At 38.2% G+C, this 21,365-nt stretch overlaps 1 protein-coding gene and 1 long non-coding RNA gene across 6 annotated transcripts in view; one reads left to right on the top strand and one right to left on the bottom strand.

Annotated features, from left to right (window-relative positions):
• LOC108586082 overlaps positions 1-17,062 on the top strand; it is a 41,027-nt gene extending 23,965 nt beyond the window's left edge. The window contains exons 2-7 of one of the 5 annotated variants that reach the window (XR_001902820.3): positions 11,181-11,984; positions 12,081-12,284; positions 12,408-12,533; positions 15,513-15,761; positions 15,862-15,909; positions 16,408-17,062. This is a non-coding gene — a long non-coding RNA (uncharacterized LOC108586082). The other 4 variants (XR_001902821.3, XR_002522187.2, XR_001902817.3 and 1 more) reach the window with 4 other exon arrangements.
• On the bottom strand, positions 1,042-12,279 carry IL21 (interleukin 21). The gene is made up of 5 exons (XM_003899153.5): positions 12,057-12,279; positions 11,914-11,949; positions 6,710-6,865; positions 3,846-3,923; positions 1,042-3,755 (listed from the first exon to the last, which is right to left on the bottom strand). Exons 1-5 carry the CDS (start codon positions 12,222-12,224, stop codon positions 3,705-3,707), a joined length of 489 nt encoding a protein of 162 aa, XP_003899202.1. The 5' UTR covers positions 12,225-12,279; the 3' UTR covers positions 1,042-3,704.
• Positions 17,063-21,365: the final 4,303 nt, after the last annotated feature.

Here is a 21,365-nt window from a genome sequence, read left to right as displayed (position 1 = left end):
ATTCTTTCAATGAGCTTGACTGTGATTATGAAAATTCCTTTCCTGCACACAGGTGAGGCTATGCCAGGCTGACTGGGGACTGGAGTAGATGGAGGGATCTCTTATCCAAAGCTGTGGCAGATGTTGAAAGCAGGTGAATATTCAGAGCTGAATGTGAAGTGGGAAACTGACTCCAGAATGCCAGGAAGTGAAGTTTGAAAGGATCTCCAAAAGTGAGGGGCTGGAGCCAATGTCTGACGCTGGATTAGGGCACCAAGGATAAGATAGCCAGCTAGAATGTTTGCAGGCAGCTACTCAAGAAGAGTGAGGAGGGCGGGGGATAGTGTGTGCTACTTGGCCTGTAGTTCAAGGGACCGATCAGGGACGTTGGTTCTGTGAGGGAGGGAGGAAAACTAATAAATTGAGAGAATGGCTAGGAGTTAAGGCCTAGTTTCAGAGTCTCAGGACAGACACAGTAGAAGTAGGGCAGTTTGAGAGCTAAAAAACTAGCAGCTGATGGTCTTATATTTACATCTATAAATCTTTACATAGATTTCTGAGAGAAAGGGGTCCCAGGTGATAAAGTGTGGGACATAGTCATGGCAGTAGACCCCGGGATGGAGTTAAAAGAGGCAGGTGCTCAGAACTGAGGAGGCTAAGGTTCTGAGATGCTGCAGTGCTGGTGGAATTTTCCCCGTGGGCACTGAAGTCACCCAGATGATGGCAGATGTTGGATTTGAAAGAAAGAACATCCTCAGTCCCCAATGAACATGGAGGAGTGGCCAAAAAATGACAATCATTAGTAAGAAGAGGACAGAAAAAGCTAGATAGGATAAACTTGAATGCAGGAGAGAATTTTGTGCAAGAGTGTAGGTGCAGTGGTGGCAGTGGGCATTGGGAAGTATCTCTAACTCCTCCTGAATGTGCCATACATTAGGGAGGGCTGCAAAGGAGGTGATATCCTTGAGGCAGAGACAGGATCCATTTCGGTGAGAACAGGTGAGAAGAGAAGATCATCTTTACCATGTACATGTAAAAACTATATGATCCCAGAGACTAAGGATAATCTTTTCTTTTCAGTCAGGACTATTGAATTAAGGGTTTCCAGGGAATCACAAAAGACGGTTGTACTGAGCGGGTAGTATTTAATATGATCAGGTCTTAAATAAGAAGCCATAAACATGAACATTTAAAATCAAATATATAATAAATAATTATTAAGTTATAAACTACATAGTTCATATTAGCTAAATTCTCAGATGCATATGTAAATACAACAGAGCAATAATATAGAATAATAATGCTACAATTTTATATAAGTGTCCCAAGAAGACACTTTGAACTAAAATAATAAAGATCACGGTTAATTTTCCCTGAACTCTCATGACCTATAGTAATGTTTCCTTCTCTCCCTTCCTTCCTTCCTTTTTTATCTTGGAACATGTCCCTTGCTCCTGCAGTGAGTGTTGCTACAAATGTTATTGAAATAATATTGAGCAATTGAACATCAGACTCAGTAGAAAATTTTACTCAGAAGTGTGATCAGATGTTCCTGTAAGAATACCCAGAACTTTAGAGATTCATAGACATTTAAAGCTTTTTAAAAAAAAAGAAAAAATAGATGTTAGAGATGGAGTCCAGCACTCTTATTCTACAGATAAGGAAATGGAAACCTAAACGGTTTAAACAGTGACCACAATTTCATAGTTAACAAAATTTCAGGTCTCCTGTATTACTGTCCGTAGGTGAACAGTTATATTTATGGGTTATCTTTATATTCCTTTTAAGAACTGGCAGTCTTGAACATAGAACAGTGAAGATGGAGCTGTTCAAGTCTCACTGCTTCATCTTGTTTATTCCAATGCATTGCCTTTCCTGGAGTGCTGGTGGGTTTAACTCTGGTTAAACACCAGAGTTTATCTGGGTGTTTAAACTCTGTTTAATGAAGGCTGTTATCCAGACCCTCACTAAATTATTTTTACTTTTAAGATAGAGACCCTGATCGAAATAATTGGAACAGAAAATTTTAACAATAAACATGCCAAAAGAAATACATTATTTTAAATATAAAATACAATATCAAAGGAGTTAATAGCTATAAATTCAGAAACAAGAAATACAGATTCCATCTTTCTCACTATCTTTGTGTCTGTTTCCACCTTTTATCACAACAACCCAGGCTGGCGTATTTGAAACTGAGGCACATTTTAGATATATATTATCATCATCAGGCACATAATTCCTTTGTAATACATATTCTAAAATGTTAAAATGGAGTACCTTGTTTCTGATAAAATGTTTTTTTTTCTTTTTTCTGAGTCTACTTGCTGATGATAAAACATTTCATTGAGATTTGATTAAATAATTCTTAATATATCTTTTAGAACTGTAGGTTAAGTCTGTATTTGTTTTAAGCACATAATTTTTCTTCTCAGATCATAAAGCATTTCTCTTCCCACATCCTCTTGCACACTCACAACTATTTTAACAATAAGAGATTCTCAAATAGCTTATACCATTCTAGCGAACATTTTATTTTTCTAGAGTTTTTAACTTCATGTTTAAACAGGCTGTGCTGGAGCTGATATGAAATGGCAGCTAGAGTAGGTTGCTTACTTTTACCACCCACGTTTGAAAGATTGGAATGCTTATGCGAAAGTCTGTTTTCAACTTGGAGAGGAGTCCTGGCCTCTTGGTTTGTCTCCTGATTTTTAAATCATATAGGTTATTGAATTTGTCTTATCCAAAGTATAGTAACTATAAGTGTCCAAAATGTTAAACATGTTTTGAAATTTTGTCAAAGCAGAAGATTCATTTTAAAAAGAAGGAAGAAAAGAAGGAAGAAAGAAGGAGACAAATATTTGGCATTGTTAGCTCGCTCATAATATGATCATTATAACTGTGTGAGAAGAGAGCTACAATACTTTTAAAACTATGTTTGTTCCAGAAGACAACCTGGTATATGTCCCTCTATAGGTTTAAATTGCCATTTCCACAAGCTTAAAATGTTAGCTTATAAGGGGACTGGGGACTGGAGGAAGGTAATATTAAATCCACTTCTTAATACTCTATTGCCACTGACTAAGAGTCTATTCCATAAATACATTCATATCTATAGTATTTAAATATTTTTATAAACCCCAATAAAGAAGTAAGACTTTTATAGCCATCTGGTATCCCCCAGTGCATAAATAAAGTACATATTTATATGTTAGACATTCTGAGATTTAAAAAAATATTCAGATATAAGTTTTTAAACATTCAGTTTTCATTTCCTTAAAAGAATAAAAATGTCAGCTTTTCATTTTGCTTTTGTATGTTTTGCTTCTATGCTTCTATATTTTCAGCTGGAATGAAGGTATATATGTTTTAAGTTATGATCATAATAGACCTCATTCTGGTGGTAATCAAGCTCAAGGTTAATATAAAATCAATAAATGTCAAAACTATATTTTTGGTTAAAAATTTTAACCTTCTCCTTCAACCAAGAAATGTCAAAGTTGAGCAGTGAAATAAAGTAAAAACTTCAGAAGTCATAGAAATCAATAACATAGGAAATCAGACTATTGCATAGTGATTATGGGGAAATAATCCTGACTTTTGCACACTTATGAGTTTTTTTTCCCATCCCTAATGTATTGTACTCCTCCACTTGGAATACAAAGAAATGAGTTTCACTACTATATTAGAGTATGTAACATAGTGTCCAGCTGCAAGTTAGATCCTCAGGAATCTTCACTTCCATGTGTTCTAGAGGACAGATGCTGATGAATCATCTGTGGAAATAGTATACCATGAGTAACTAAGAGGCAAATCTGGATAGGTAAAGATAAAGCTGAAAATCAAATGAAACTTAAGGTAGATACCTTTTGGAGAAGTGATTTGAATCTTTCTAGGAATTCTTTGGGTGGTTTTTTCTCATAAGAATCACATGAAGGGCATGTCTAGAAATCAATGAAAAAGTAACAGTCTTCTTTAAATTTTTTTTCTTAATAAAATGTTCCTTAAAATTTTTTTTTATTAAAAACATAAATTATGTTCACTGAAAAAATTTGAGAATTACATAAAACTGGAAAGTAACAATGGAAAAAGTCCTTGTAATCTCATTCCCAGAGATAGGAATCCCACTGCAATGTTTCAATATATATTCTCTCTGTGTTTTGGGTATTTTTAATTATTATTATGCATTTACATTATTTATACCAGTTGGTGATTTGCTTTTTTTTTTTTTTACACTTAACATATCACAGGCATTTCCTAAGTGTTAAATAGTCTTCAGAAATATGACATGTAGTGGTTATTCTGTATTCCAACATAGGATGGAACTATTACTATTTTTGGACCCATAGGTTGCATCTAAATTTTTTTTTGGACAGTCTCGCTCTGTTGCCCAGGCTGGAGTGCGGTGGCGTGATCTCCACTCACTGCAACCTCCACCTCCTGGGTTCAAGCAATTATCCTGCCTCAGCCTCCCAAGTAGCTGGGATTACAGGCGCGCACGACCATGCCTGGCTAATAGTAGAGACAGGGTTTCACCATGTTGGCCAGGCTGGCCTCAACTCCTGATCTCAGGTGATCCGCCTGCCTCAGCCTCCCAAAGTGCTGGGAATACAGGCGTAACCCACCACACCCAGCCGTATCTAACTTTTTACTTTTGTCTACATTACTCCAAAGAACATCTCTGTAAATAATTTTTCATATATATCTTTGCTTATTTGATATATTCCTAGAAGTAGAATTATTAAATAAAAGGGATAAAAAAAATTTAAGGATTTCATGTAGAGTTTTACCTCTCTTCACTTGGAGCATTATTATTATAGGGTATTGTTTAAAATGTTTAATTGGAAAAAAAACAGGATTTCCTTGTTTTAACTCACATGTGTGTGATTACTAGGGAGATTGAACAGTTTTTCATATATGTATTGCTCACTTGCATTTTTAAAAAAACTTTCTTAGTTTATGCTGTTTGTCTTTATTCCTATTTAGATACCAAACACCAAGCCATTGCGTGGTAGTTAGCATCTCAATGCCAGTGTGATGTTGTAGTGAGAGCATTTCATTAAAAGGTAGTAGATATACAGTCTAATTCTTATCATTCTGACACTATGTATGGAACTTGGGGCTTGTGACTTAACTCCTTGGTAGATCTCACTTTCCTCATCTATAAGATGAGCATGCTTAACTGGAGAGTTCTAAGTTTAGCTCCAAAGCTACCACTTCATGAGTTTCAAAAATATGTTCAGCTCCTTTCTTTCTGAGGAAAGATTTAGAGGGACATTTTTCACATGGTCACCAGGCCAAGCAATCAAAGGAAATCAGAATCACTTTGATAATGTAATTAAGATTTCATTTGAATCACATGTGGAATTTTTGGGAGGAGAAAGAACTAATTTAAAAAATTTGAGGCCGGGCGCGATGGCTCACACCTGTAATCCCAGCACTTTGGGAGGCTGAGGTGGGCAGATGACTTGAGGTCAGGAGTTTGAGACCAGCCTGACCAACGTGGTGAAACTTTAGTTTAGAAATTTTTAGAAATTTAGAAATTTAGAGACTAAAAATTTAGAAATTTAGAAATTTTTAGTCTCTACTAAAAATACAAAAATTAGCCAGGCGTGGTGGTGTGTGCATGTGGTCCCAGCTACTCGGGAGGCTGAGGCAGGAGAATCGCTTGAACTGGGAGGCAGAAGCTGCAGTGAGCCAAGACCTTGCCACTGCATTCCAGCCTGGGCGAAAGACTGGGACTCCGTCTCAAAAAAAAAAAAAAAAAAAAAAAAATTTGAGAGTAATTTATTTTATGTGTTTTCCCACTGGCTTTGATTAATCTTTGAATTACTCATGTTCTTGAGTATCTGCATTGCTCATGAATTGGCATATACAAGAGGATCTCAGAGCTCCAAAAAGCTAGGGACTGTTAAAATTCCCCAGCCAAGTAATGAGGCCTGCCTATTTCAATTCAATACTGACTCTGCTAATGTACAGGATAGTAATATGATTTAAGAGAGGAGGCAAAGTTTAAGATTTGCCCTAGGCTCTTGTAGGCTCTGTTCTTGTTAGAAAGCTAGGATCTAGCTCCTGTTAATAAGAATACTGTGACCATATGAGAGGAAATATTCCTTAACTCCAAAATCACAATTGGATTCTCTGCCTAATGACTTCCTCGCCTTGAGAAGCTATATTAACATATTCCAGCTACCAAGGACTACTAGGAAATTATAATTGGGTTTCGGAATACTTTGAAGTCTATGGACTTAAAAGAGTGACCCTACTTCTTAAAATGCACCATGTATAGGCCGGGCACGGTGCCTCATGCCTGTAATCCCAGCACTTTGGGAGGCCGAGGCGGGCAGATCACGAGGTCAGGAGATCAAGACCATCCTGGCTAACACGGTGAAACCCCGTCTCTACTAAAAATACAAAAACAAAATTAGCTGGGCGTTGTGGCGGGCACCTGTAGTCCCAGCTACTTGGGAGGCTGAGGTGGGAGGAGAATGGCGTGAAACCAGGAGGTGGAGCTTGCGGTGAGTAGAGATCACACCACTGCACTCCAGCCTGGGCGACAGAGCAAGACTCTGTCTCAAAAAAAAAAAAAAAAAAAAATGCACCATGTATAATAAGGCATAGGTAAGGAAGACACCAGCAGCTCTGGCTACAGGTGTGCATGTGTGTTTATGCAATGCAAGATACATAGTTTATAAGTACAAATAAGATAGATGACAAATGACAGTCTTACTAGTCTGTGTTTCTGTCTTCTCTCTGCACCTGTGGAAGGTGATTTCCTCTTCAGCTTTTTAATTGATAAATTGATTATCCTTTCATTGTTTCCTGTATTTGCTGACTTTAGTTGGGCCTTCTGAAAACAGGAAAAAGCTGACCACTCACAGTTTGTCTGAAAGATAAACAGTTTGTATATATGTTAACAAACATTATTCAGAAAGTAAAAGATAGCTTTCCCAATCCTCTGTTTCTGTCTCTTCTGCAATGTCGTGCATTACATCATTTCAACAGATGAGTGAAGTATGATTTCACCTCCTACTTAATCTTTGGGATGGGAAAAAGGGATAATCCCCTGCCTCACAGATAAGAGAGAAAGGAGCCTCACTTCTTCACAATGCTTTATTCCTGATGCTATAGAGAGGACCATTTTGACATCTAGGTGGTGGACAAGACCTTTGTGTTTTGTAAGGGAGAGTTAGTTCGGTTTAGGAACACATTTGCTGAATTATGAGGCTCTAAAACTTACACTGTGACTAGTGGCAGCTTTGGGTGAATTATGTTATAGTCTGATGAAGAATATTTTTCATTTGTTTGCGGTTTCTGTAATGTATCTATCCTGACATGTCTTGAGCAGCATTTTATTCTGTACAGCGCCAGGCATAGTGTCTTGCCAGTTAATGTCAACATACATTTGTGAAGTTAACAGATGAAGAAAATGAATTAAAGCCCCTCCTTTGGGGAAAAGAAATGGGTACCTACCTCTGATAGCATATTTCACATCTAAGACTCAATATGCTTGCATAGATCACACATGACTTTTCTAAAATCCTTTTCATACTCCCAGCTCAGTTAGGGTAGGATTCTGCCGGAATCAAGCAGTTGAGGGACAGTTTGAGGCTTGCCCAACCAATGAGAAGGAAGATAATTTCTTAGAAGGTAAGAATAGGGTCTCAGAGAATGGAGGAGTGTATAAAATAAGCATCAAACACTTACCTCTTGACTTGGAAAAATACCTAATGACTAACAAGCCAAAAGCTTAGCAATCAAACTGGAAAGGAAATGGAATTTACTGGAAGAACCAAATATATACTGACTTGTTGAAAAATGTTAATGCTGATCCAAAAGCTTATATCCAGGTTACTTGTATCCAACTTACTTTTTTCTTTCAGCAAACGTGTGTATGTGATGCTATTTTCCCCCTGAAGTTGCTATATTTTCATTTCACTAATGCATGTGGAAGCTACTACCTTATAACCAGAAACCTCAATCCCTTCCAGTCCCTACAAAGGCAGGCCTATAAGTAACAATATTACCTGAATCTTCTTATGGACAATCAGCTGAACACAGCATCTGGGCTGCTTTGCATTTTCCAACCCATATGCTTACCCAATATGAATGTTGATTAATAACATGCATCTCTAAGACACAAACCTGTCAGGTTTGCTTTGCATATATAGCCACAAGCTGAGAAGCAGCTTATCTGGTTTCCTTATATCAAGGCAGATTGCCTCTCACAAGGGCAAGGTGGTGTCCTTTCCATATGTTTGCCAAAATGCTTATTTAATAGAAACTATTTATAAATGTTCAATATAGCACTTTTTTTTCCTTGAAAACCACACGTTCATGTTTGTTGAAGTTTTTTCTTTTCTCTTCTTTTTGACCACAACCGGCTTAACTTACTGGAAAAAATAATATTCATATTTAAAGAGGTAAATTTTCCAGCTGAAACTGAAAATACTGACTGCTTCATCCGTGATGATCTGAAAAACCAGCATTTCTCACAGAGGCTCATTTTGCTGAGTTAACATTTACATGTGTATGCTGAAAGAAAATTAGGTTCCAAAGAAGTAGAGGGGCCCTGCCAGGCAGATGAACTCCCTTGAGATAATATTGCCAGGAATGGTCAGTACCAGTACTCAAAGCACTGAAATTGTAAAACTACAATTTCAGTTGTAAAAACAACTGAAAATCTTTTCTGAAAGCCTTTGAATGGCACCTGGACACTGACGCCCGTATTGATGGGGCTGTGCTTCCTCTCCCACCCTTCCTTGTTTACCTGTGTTAACAGACAATGGTGTTTTGTTTCATTTGCTGTGCAAGCAGCAGAGCTGTGTCTGGCAATATGTGGTCCAGGATAAATAACTGCTGGAATTGGCTTTATATGCACATCAAAGGCCGCCTCAAAAGAGGAAAAGAAGTGGAGAGCTGTCTCCACTAAACTGCCTTAAGGATGTATTGAGGAGAGTGAAAAGATTAACCTTGATTTAGGCAGCCTCGGGTGCCCTGTCACTCAGGAGTCTACAGGATGCCCAAGTCCATATTTAGCACCGTCTGGAAGCATAAACATTACTTTCCTTTGCTATGCCTTGGTGACAACAGACTCCAAAGGCAAGGCTTTGTTTCCCTCATGCTTTAACATGTGAGAACATGAGGAGTTTTCTGCTCCTACATTAGTTTTGCAGACTAGAAGGAGTGGTAGTGAAGTCAAAAGCAAGAATTCACAAACCATTCCTCTTCAGCTGAAGAACAAGTCAAGTGCTCCTTTTGCCAGGAGTAACACTTGTCTTTGTTGTTTTGCAATTGAATTTTTGAAATTTTTTGCCTCCTTAGGGCTTTTTTTTTGTTTCTTTTATAGAAACAGGATGTCTCACTATTTTGCCCAGGTTGTTCTCAAACTCTTGACCTCAAGCAATCCTCCAACCTTGGCTTCCCAAAGGGATTACAGGCATTGGGATTATAGGCAGGAGCCACATCACCCAGCTGAGGCCTATTTTTACATTTTTTTTCTTCTGCAAAGAAAGCCCTGGCCATTCCCCCTAAGGAGTCTTGCTAATTGGGCAAGGCTACCTTTGTCCTGGCCAGGCACGGTGGCTCACGCCTGTCATCCCAGCACTTTGGGAGGCCAAGGCAGGTGGATCACGAGGTCAAGAAATTGAGACCATCCTGGCCAACATGGTGAAACCCTGTCTCTATTAAAAAATACAAAAATTAGCTGGGCATGGTGGCGTGCGACTACAGTCCCAGCTACTCAGGAGGCTGAGGTAGGAGAATCGCTTCAACCTGGGAGGCGGAGGTTGCAGTGAGCTGAGATAGCGCCACTGCACTCCAGCCTGGCAACGGAGCGAGACTCCGTCTAAAAAAAAAAAAAAATGATTACCTTTGTCCTACACACAAACTAGGTTTATATCAGGGTTTCTCAACGGTGATACCACTGACATTTGGGGCTAGGTAATTCTTTGTTGTCAGGGCTGTTTTGTGCATTCTAGAATGTTTAGTACCTGCCTTCTAGATGCCAGTAGCACCCCCATTTCTACCTCCACGTGTGACAACCAGAAATTTTTCCAGCCAATACCAAATGTTTTCTGGGGTACAGAAATCACCACCAGTTGAGAGCCACTGGTGATATGATTAGACAGAAAGAAAAAGAGAAAAAGAAAGATGCCTGGCCAGGCCAATTAGAGATGTTAGATAATTATTATATGCATACAACATTAGATGGTTTTATTTTCATTATTCTTTTTTATTTTAATTTTTTTATTTTTTGAGACCGAGTCTCGCTCTGTCGCCCAGGCTGGAGTGCAGTGGCGCGATCTCGGCTCACTGCAAGCTCCGCCTCCCACGTTCACGCCATTCTTCTGCCTCAGCCTCCCCAGTAGCTGGGACTACAGGCGCCCACCACCACGCCTGGCTAATTTTTTGTATTTTTAGTAGAGATGGGGTTTCACCGTGTTAAAATCTCTTACAGACCCTGCTTTGAAGTTAGCTTGATATAATGCTGATGTGACCTTGAACGATTTCTTTCTTCCTGAGTTTGCCTACTAGTATAGCTTAAAGATCCAAGTTACACTATTACTCACTTGTATCATAGCCAGCATTGCTTGATCAGATTATCAGATAGATATAGTATCACTAAGACAAAATCCTCTCATTATGATGTAAGATAAAAAAAAAAAAATCTTTCATTAAAAACACATCTAAAGGAAGTACCCATTGGATGAACTCAGGTTAGAAGGTGGAATCTCTTTCCTATTTCTTATTTTGCATGTTACAGACTACAGCCAGGAAACTCTGGAAAGGACTCTAACCATAACAGTTAAACAAGGTGCATGAGATGCTAGAAATGCATGTTTTGATAATTAGGCACATTGATTAAGAAGTATTTTCAGTTATTGGAAAAGTCTTTCCAATAAGCTGAATGTGCTACTTTCATTTTAGATGCTGCTTATTAGAAAAGGACCTAGTAAATGAGAGTGGTTGGGTTCAGAGCTAGAGAGTGAATTTTAGAGAAAAGCAATAGTTGTGACTCATTCACTTTCTAAACTTTTACACATAGTCATTTACGATAATTGTTTTCTTTGCAATGTATCTTCTTCAGTCTCCCCCTTTGTAGTGTCCTAATTACTGGTAGCACTTTTAGTTATTCTAATTTATGCAATTAAAGGTCTGTGACAATGAAAACATTTCCCCAATTGCATTTATACTCTCAGGGTACCAGACCAGAAGATCAGATCATAGAAGTTGCTAGAGAAAAAGATCAGCGGACAGCATTCTTGAACTACATGCCAAGCCTCTCCTTCCTGGAACTCTAATGGATTTAAATGGCTTAAGAAATGGGATGAATTGTTGAAAATGGTTCTTTCAAAAGACCTCATGGAAGGCCAAAGACAAGACTCACTGAAGCCAAGGTATATGTGAATTATATTCTAAAGGACAGCTTTGATTTCCATACCACCATTTCTCCATGCTGTCCCTGTAATCTAATTCTTCCTTTCTTTCATTTTTAAGTTTGTTATTAAAAGGTTAATTCTGCTTCCTATTGTATGTATCTATGTTTCTTAAGTAGGATAACAAAGAGGGCTCAAAAGCTTTCATGCCCAAGGGCTCTTAAAGAGTAACTAGCTGTGCATTGTTCAGAAACTGATCAGAGTATAGATTTCATTTCTAGTTTTGTTATTCTGTCTCAGCAATACTACTTAGGAGTACTCTTAGAGATTCTTGAAGATAAACATAGTTTATGAGGAATATAATATAGCATTTTTTAGTTGGTTTTTGGTAAATCAATGAATTTAACCAAAATATAAATAAATATTTCATCAATTATTAGACCACTAAGTTCATTAAAATTCAGTATACTCCTATATAATCATGCTAATGCCTTTCTTATTAGATTTTAAAAGTTATGTCAAATGTATTTTCAGAAATAAATTCAATTGGTCTTACCTCTACATCTTCTGGAGCTGGCAGAAATTCTGGGTCCTAGAGCAAAAGAAAATTTGTTCTGAGTTATTTTTGTAAGCCAAACCCTCCTTTTATATTAATTGAAAAGTATGATTTAGATTTTGTTGTGACAAGTATAGTCTTACCAAGTCATTCACATAATTTTTCAGCTGATCAACAATATCTATAAGTTGACGCATTCTAATCATGTGGCGATCTTGACCTTGGGAGCTTGATTTGTGGACCAATGTCCCCAAGAAGATGACCATCAGACAGATGACTATCCTCTCCATGTTGCCAGGACTGGATCTCATAAGTACCAACAGTAGAGCTAGACGTTGGTCTCGTTTTCACTTCAGCTTGACTGAGAACAGGTTGTCAGTTAAGCTACCTATTTATTCATCCTTCAGGGAGAGGTAAAGCCCTCCCATTGCAGCCTGGAAATCTTTGTAAAATGGATGAATGTGAGTAACTCTTTTTTCTTTTCCACTGGCTAGGTATACGTGTGCATGTGCTAATGTGTGGGGGCAGGGATTGATGGAGTCAACGAAATGTGCCCCATCTGCATCTTTGACAGGAAAAAGAGAGAATGGGTGAATTCCAATTTCAGCATGAATCAAGAAGTATGTATAATAAACAGTAGGTACTACAAGACTTCAAAAAAGTAAACAAAAACACTTTGATCTCTTTTTCTCGGCCTCCCCTGGCATCTTACCTGTTCTCTCTGACAGTCATAAGAGCACTTCGATAATGAGTAAAATGGCAACATGTGCTTTCATGCAGGACTTTTTCTTATGGTAATAACTTTGTCTTTTGACTAAAATCATCCAGTATTCCATCATAAAAGTAGGAGGAGAGGCTACCTTTTAGGAAATTTTAAATAAAGAGGTATTTTCCAAATTAGCAAGAATATTTTCGGTTCTTACCAAGTTTCAAGGGTTTAAAATAGAATTTGCTTCCAACTGTTCACCAAAGCATCTTTAACCATTTATTTTGGCTTCTGACAAGTTATTTAACAATCTGATTTATTAATATCACAGATGATTCTAAGGGACTCGATGGAAAATCTGTCCTTCCCAATCAAGATCTCACTCTACCATCATTTAAAAAACTATCTAATGTCCATCTCTTCTGTATAATGCATCAATTAAATGAGTGAAACTTGCTAATGCTCATTCTTGTGTGAACCAAAAAATATTTCCAAACAGCAAAATAAAATGTGCCCATAAATGATTCGTTTTCTCTTAGGGTTGTATTACTTATTTCTATTAGATACTATTTCCTCTGGGTGTAAGCAACACATTTCTAACTGCATCTGTGACCGGCTAGAGATTAATTAAAGACCCAAAGTCCAGAAATGGTTTTATCATCCTCCTTTCTTCTGCTTCTCTTGTCCCTGAGACTCTTAACCCATTTGAGAAAGTTGAATATAATATTCTAGCTAGAAAGTCATGTACCATATAAGACCATAGGTCTTATAAATAAAACTCTTGACTATAGATTTTATTCATTCATTCATTTCATTACATACTTTAGAATACCATACTGTAGAATGCCATACTTTATTCTAGACTGTTATGTAGCCAACATAAATTGGAGTTTTGACTTGATTTGCTCTGAAGTTGACTGCAATCTTTTTATTATGGAATATCTATACAAGAGTATACAGGTTTGGCCTTACACAGTAGACAAGAGTTCATACAACATGATCAAGAATTCCTCCCTGTAATAGTTAAATTCTATATGACAGGATTCTGTGCAAACCTATGAATGCATGTGGACTAAGGGTTGCCCCTTGGTGCCTCCACATTGCCTGTATGGTCTTTGTACATGCGCTCCTAAACAGATGTGCATCTCCTTGAAGACACTAACCACAGTGGTTAGGAAGTCAATTTCTAAAGCCTGAGTTCAAATCCAGGTCCTAACAATTAATAGCACATATGATCCTATTGTGTAATTGCAAAAGGAAGCTAAGTACAGAATCTAATCATAGGGTTGTGATAAGGCTTAAATGAGACATTTCAAGTAAAAGGGCTAAGTACAGCACATGATAACATCCCAGGAGGTTTGCATGCTGATCGTGGATGAGGGTGAAGGGGAGAACTTAAAGAAGCCTAGGGAGGCTAAACTGATGAAAGAAGGAAGAGAATGGACAGGTCAGTGTTCAGCCAAAATACACGTGTGTGGCTGTACTGGTGGTTTAAAAAAAAAAAAAAGTCAAATATCTTTCGTACTGCCTAGAGAGAACCATTGCTCCTGGCCCTGGAGTGCCTCACCACTGAGTTAGACACCCCAGTGCCTCCTTGAGACATCTTAGCCCTCTCCATAATTCATCCACCAGCACATCAGGAGTCTTGCTCCAGAACTATGACCAGAGGCCTTTCTGAAAGTCAGAATTTCTGCCTTAAGTGACACATCAGTTGTTAAGCATTTTTGGATATCATCTCTGGTACACTAGACTTACCAATGCCCGAAAGACATCCATGCCGTAATCCCTGAAACCTGTGAAAATGTTACCTCACATGACAAAGGGGACTTTGCAGATGTGAATAAATTAAAGATTTTTTACATGGTAAGATTATCCTGGATTATCCTTTGGGCCCAATGCAATCACAGGAGCCTTTATCAGAGGAAGGCAGGAGAGTCAGAGTAAAAGAAGGAACTGTTGTTTCAGAAGTAGAGGCTGGACTGATGCGGGGCCAGAAGCCCCGGAATGCAGATGGCTTCTAGAGTCTGGGAAAAGTAAAAAACAAATTCTTCCCTGGAGCCTTCAGAAAGAATGCAGCCCAGCCAAAAATACCTTGAATTTAGTCCCATAAAGCTCATTTTGAGTTATTACTTCTGACCTTCAGAAATGTAAGATAATAAATTTATGCTGTTTTGTTCTTACCTGAATAGATGTGCATCTCCTTGAAGTGTTTGCGGTAATTTGTCACAGCAGCAGTGGGAGTGTAACATTCATAGATATGGAATTTTTAATTTCAGGGAAAAAGGCAGGAAAAGAGGGAAAGAGATGAAAGGGTGCTAAGAAAAGATCCAGCAAGGGTTGAAATTTTGTTGGGCTTTTGGGAGGTGCAGGTAGAGGGTATCAGAAGTGTAGACAAGAGAGGGAAGTAAGATTAGTATAGCTGCCACATGGTATGGGACATCAGGGATAAAAATGTATAATGAGGATGTTCCAGGAAGTCTGGTGTGTATTGTAACAACTCCTTCCTAGCCCTGAGAAAACATCACTCAGAACTCACCGCATGGTTTAAAGTTATGGATCCAAATTTGCATTTCATTTGAATTTATCACTATGTGGAGATGAACCTTAGGGTAGGAGCAAGGAGGCCCAAAAGTATTTGAGTCACTAGGCAAAGTAAATTATTCATTGCTCAGAAATATTAACGTTATTGCTACCCTTACAGTATCATTTCATTGGGGTTTTAATGGCTGCTTACTCTTTAAATTATAATTATTTTTATAATCTAGATACAATCAGTGCTGCTATGAGGCTTATGTTGAAAATAATGATTTATTCCAATGGGGTTAATATATCAAGGAACAATTTGAGTATAACAAGAACTTTGTGTTTCCCTATGTTTAATTTCATCGGCAAGAAATGCTAGGTGAATGCAGAAAACTGCATCCAGCTGAACTGAGCCATGTAGGAATACGTAAGATGTCCTCACACCTCTGACAGCCACCAGCATCCTCAGTTCACCGCATGTATAATGAGCCACACCCATCTACATCTGGTGTCACAATTTTCCATCCCAGAGAACTCTCCTTCGCCATGTCTCAATAACTCACAAACTGTAACCCTTCCAACACCTACCTTCATGAACAAGCTTCAAGTCTTTTTCTAGGTAAAACAATGTGTTTATTCTATTATTTATGTATACCTTAACCATTTAACATGCCTAAAACAGCTATCTTTTAAAATTAGGTTGCTATCTTCTTTTTTAGTGTCACTGATGAAGTTTTTGAATGCTGTGCTCCTAATCTCATTTTCCTGTAAGCATGTGGTTTTTGATTCTATGATTTTGTATAGTGCAGTGATTTTTAGAAACAGATGGGTCACATTATAGCAGAACTCACTGTATTTTGTCTCAATGTGTCACACTTAAGCCCCAACAGCAACTACTTATATCCAGGCAGAAAACAAGACTAAAATATAGAATTTATTCTCAAGGCGGGGAATAAAAAGGGAAGGGAAGAGAAAGGGAAAACGGAGAGAGAGACAATGAAAAACAATTTGCCATTTCTACACATGGCCCATCTGAGGTATTTAAAATCCCTAGGGTCCATTTCTTCCTTGGTCCTTTCCTGTTAGCGCCTGGGGGCTTAGCTTGGCATCTGTGGATTTTCCAGGTTCCATACATTTGTTTCAGATATCCCCTAACCTCCTGAAATTACTTGCAAAATTTTGTATTTATACTTTGAGCAAAAGAAAACCTTAAATTTCATGAACTTCTCAATGGAAATGTCATGCAACTGCTGTTTGTTTTCCAGCCTCCAGAGACTTTGGTGAAGGGTGATGCAAACTGTGTTTCTTCAGCATGTGAGCCCCATCAGGTGTGAGTGTGGCAGCTCCAGAATGTCTATACCGGAGTGGCTAAGAGTCAGCAGCTTGGCTGGAAGCCACACTTGAATAGCAAACAAACCACTTTTACTTAGCTGCCATGTCTATTTGGTACCTTGGAGTAGAGTGATGAGTTTTACTAGATGTGGACTTCCCAGGAATATAACCAAGGTCGTCACCGTGAAAGTATGAAACTTTAGTCATTTACGCAAGGGGATTCATGGACATATTTTAAGAATTTTCTTTAAAGGACTGTGTTTATAGAACACCTGGTCAAGGCAGTAATGAGGCCAGGGAACTAAAGGCGTGGAAGTCTGAAAAGGAATGGTTTTGCATGGGAAAGCTGTGCCAGGTCTAAAACTGGGCTAAACACTATTTGTCCCCAACTCCCTGGCCTGGTCCTCGTAGTTCCTTCTGTGATCCCTGCATGGTGAATACTCCTTTTCTGCTTTCACTGGCTTTGGCCTCTCATGGGTAGGATTAGACGTTCTGCATGGCAAACTGGGAAGAGAGGCCTCCAATGTTTAGAGTGATATTATCATGTGTACCACTACTATTGTACATACTAAAGGTATTCAGACAGGTGGCTTGTCTCTGGGCTTTATATCAGTCTCTGCCAAACTAGAAGAAAAATGTCACTAAAATAATTCAAGACAATTTTTGCACTTTCCAACAATGTTCAGGTAACAGCTGAAAATATTCTCACTTATTTGACTTGAGGAAGAAACTTCGAACGAGGAAAATCCTCAAGGATTTGCTAAAGTCCCCTCTGTGAAATCTTCCTTAAGGAAGTTTAAACACTCCTATTCTCTCTTCTCTCATTCTTTTGAACTCACTGCATGTATTGATATCACTGACTTGATTTCTTTTCTAGAATATATGTGAAAGTAAGTGTGTATATATAACCCATTATGTACCTAACCTTCTAATCATTCTAATATTCAAATTTCATGACTCCAGACCACTACTGTGCATTCTAAGAAGGTCAGGGACTCTGGAGACCAAAGGGTCAATCCTGGTCATTGTTGTCTTACGAGACAAAAACAAGAGCCTTCTCAGGCCCCATGTTCTCTAGCTCGTGATGTGGCCTCTTTGGTATCACTGGCAGCCCATGGTCTGGTGGTCAGTGTGTCGCAGCAGAGGGTCACTCACTGATGCTGCTTATCCACAGCACCTTTTCTGTGGGGAATGGGGACCTCTATTCTGCTAGTAGACTCAGGTGTGTCACTCTTGATACTCTAAGACTGGGTTCATTGAGGACAGGTGTCTTTGCTAACATTCACACAAAGTCAGTGTTTGGAAGCGCAGTCCTGCTTCTGAAATGCTGGGTCTGGAGGAGTTCCAGCAGCAGCCACATGGGATCTCCTCAGATCTTGGCTTCAACATGGGATACTCAGTAGTGAGGCTAGAGATCAGATATCCTTCATTCCATGACCACTAGGCCTAGAGGATGGAGAGAAAGAACTGCAACATCTGCACTCTTCAACCTGAGTCCACTCCAACTCCATACCACAAGGTGAGACAAGTTCCACCAGCCTCTCCAGCCTCCTGTCTAACATGACCAGAGAAATCCTCTTCTCTCTGGACTCAAGGCCCATCCTTGTTTCCTTCCCTAGGGTGACAGGTGGCTATAGCACCCTCTGTCTTGGCCCTGCAGCCACCAACACACAGCCATAAAAATAAAGTAGTCCAATTATTAACCTTCACTGTGTCCTGTGTCCTCTTCCCAAGAGATCTGCTGAACCCTCATTTATCACCTGAATAGGAGCCTCCTCCCCATGCTTTCCCAGGGGGCAGCCATAGGACCTCACAGAGAGGTTACTGTGTATCACTCTAGACTCTTTTCCTATGTACATAGAACAATAAAGGAATAGATAGGGACACATAGACACTTAAGGAAATAGAATTATATATGGAGATAGAAACATAGAAATAAATAGCACAGACATATAGATATAGAGAACTGTGGTATTTTTACATAAAAACTTAATCTCACTGTATGCAGTCTATAACTTTTTTTTTTCACTCAACCTATGTCAGGACAGCAGTCCATACTCCATACAAGATTCACACACAGGGATATCTCATTAGATTAATATTCCATTTGGCAGTACCATATTTTATCCATTCATGCCCCTACTGATAAATATTTAGATTGTTTCCAGTCTTTATCCACTGCAAACAATGCTGCAATGAACATCCTTAGACATCTAGATCTCTAAGCATATGTGAAATATATTCTTTTAATGTTGTATTTTAAAATACCTATCTTGAATTTCACTTCCTGAGTGGAAACATACTTTGAAAAATTTTATAGAAACTGCCAAATTTCCTTCTGACATGCCATACCAGTTTACACTCTCAACAACATAGAGTTTCTTTTCCTTCCCTACTCTCATTAATACTTTATGTTATGAATATTTTAAATATCTACCAACATATTGGGGCAAAAATAGTATCCTCTCATTGGTTTGTCTTTCTTTGATCAATAGTTAGATCTGGTATATTTTCATCAGTGTGTTTATTTTTCCACCAATAGTCTGATTCATATTATTTGCCCATTTATTCATTTGTTTCTTACTTACTTATAAAGGCTCTTTTTCTATTAAAGATATGTTAAACATGTAGAAATTATTTTCTCTATGGTATCTTTTGCTCTACTGAGGTTTTGAGCTTTCATTTTATTATGTCTGAGAATCTTACATTTTATGGCATGGACCCTAGTTTAATAGACAGGGTGTCTCACCTAACAAAACAATAAATGGCAGTAATTAATTCAGTGTTCCTTGTTGTTGAAGAATTCTAATGCCAAGGAGTCATGGTTAATTCAGGAGTGCTTTTAAATGAATTTGCATTTAACTTGTCACAAGATTAGCTACATACTTCTTTGAAATATAGTAATACATTTATGGTTGGAAGTGATTTAGTCAGTGTATAGGCAACATCCTTCCTGTGCAGCAATGAATTCATGAGCCCTGTGAACATCATTATTTTAGAAAAAAGATTGGATATAATATATACTTCTTATATAGACAGAGATCCAATCTTATACCACATTCGGGAGTGGGGAGGACAAGGGACCACGGAATCCTGAAACGGCATCTGAGCCATCAGAAGTCAATGTGCTCTCTACAGTTTCAGTGCTGAATGTTTTGTTTTACTTCAATTCTTTAAATATGGTTTCTCCATATACAGGGTGCACGGTAGTTCTAAAAACATGAATGACTAATTAACAAAGTGCAGACCAGGAAAACACAGACTCTGTGAGATTTACCCAATGGGCTCCAAGACTACCCTGAAGTCACCCTTTAAACTGAGAAAGAGTTATATCTGATAGACTCTTTTGCTGCTAATAAAGGGAAATGGGATGGCTCTTTCTGAAAAAAGACTTTGGGCCAATCAGAAAGATAATGATAATTATTCTAGTAAACACTTTTGTACCTAAGTGCTTTATAGACATAATCTCATTTAAAGCAACGACCATGAGAAATAGGTATTATGATTGTGCCTCTTTACTACCGAAGCACAAAGAAGGTAAGTAAGACATTGAAGTGATTGGAGGAACTACCTCCAGAGCCTGACTACTTCTCTCTACAGCAGGGAACTGCCTCCATTGCTAATGTTGGATTAAACAGAACAGCCTGTGCAGTTAGTTCATGAGATTCCATAAAGGGACTGGACCTTAATGAAGACGTTCCTGATGTGGGTTTGGGGTAAGAAGGAGTGTATGTCTGCAAAATTATTGTTGATAATATCTAGAATTTAAATGTATATCTTTTCTGGGTTAATTAAATAATATAATCAGCTTCCCATCTGGGCCAGAATATCCAATTGCTTCTCTTTCATTGACTTTAACTAGTGACAACTTGGTCCAGTGTAAGACCGAATAATAATTTTCCAGTGTTTTATATACATAAAAGAAGAGAGAAAGAAATGAATAAACTTCTGCAGTCATTTGGGTCTTGAATAGCATAGACAAAATCCATCAGGAAATCAGTTATCTTGACAACAAGAAAGGGCAACAATATGGCTTACTTACATTTACTTAATTATTGTTCATTTTCCATGCTTTTCAAGCTTTTTCATTGTTATGAGAACATCAGAACACTCATCTTTTGCTCTGTTGAGCTCTCAGAACTTTAAAATACACATCAAGGGGGAAATCAGTGCAAAAGAAGAAGGAAAACCAGGAATACAAAAGAAACATGCTTATAACAAGAATCAACTAAAAGTAAATTTTCATGAAATTAAGAGATAGATGGTTCAATGATTTTGGATATCGGCAGTTAAGTCATCACAGGTCAGATTAACGTATTTAGTCAAAGCTGTTCTGTCATCAGTATCTGCATCAACCAGAAGCTTTAATGACATGACAGGGATGAGGGACTCTCTGGCCCTTGACTTGACTTATCCAGCTCTCAGAACCTGGTCATTGCTACTGTGTTCAGAGAATTATTTTTAATGGCACTGGTGTTCAGGTCAACATTTAGAAATGTTTACATTTAGGCATTAGAAACGTCAGAATTACAGAGGCTGAGGAAGGTCAACAGTAATCGTTAAGAATGATGACTGCTAGTAGCCACCACCCAAGGGAGCCGCAGACCTGGCAAAGCTCTGCTTGTCTGCTTCCCTCTCCCCTCGTCTCCCTCCTGCTTCCTCTCTGGGTCTGTCTATTCCTCCTTCCTCTTTTGTTGCTCATTCCTCCCAGAGATTTCTTCTCCTCTTGTCTTTCCTTCACTTTTTTTCTTCCACTTTGTTTCTTATTCAAATCTGCACACCATGAAGCTAAAACATATTTTAATTGTATGTAAAATATGTAAAACATATTTTAATTGTTTTATTAAATAAAGCTTTCTAGCCTCTAAATAGTTGTTTAAAATAAAACGAA

This window comes from Papio anubis, chromosome 3 (genome assembly GCF_008728515.1).
Source record: "Papio anubis isolate 15944 chromosome 3, Panubis1.0, whole genome shotgun sequence".
NCBI lineage: Eukaryota > Metazoa > Chordata > Mammalia > Primates > Cercopithecidae > Papio > Papio anubis.
The sequence above is the reverse complement of the archived record's forward strand: the minus strand, read 5'-3'. Positions and strand labels throughout refer to the sequence as shown.

Bases quoted from the DNA above. Each gene is read 5' to 3' on its own strand.
- IL21 (XM_003899153.5), bottom strand. From the start codon at position 12,224: ATGAGATCCAGTCCTGGCAACATGGAGAGGATAGTCATCTGTCTGATG. The intron at 6,866-11,913 runs GTAAGACCAATT...TTTATCTTTCAG, and splicing joins CAGCTCCAGAAGATGTAGAG to ACAAACTGTGAGTGGTCAGC. The intron at 3,756-3,845 runs GTATCTACCTTA...CTATTTCCACAG, and splicing joins TCAAATCACTTCTCCAAAAG to ATGATTCATCAGCATCTGTC.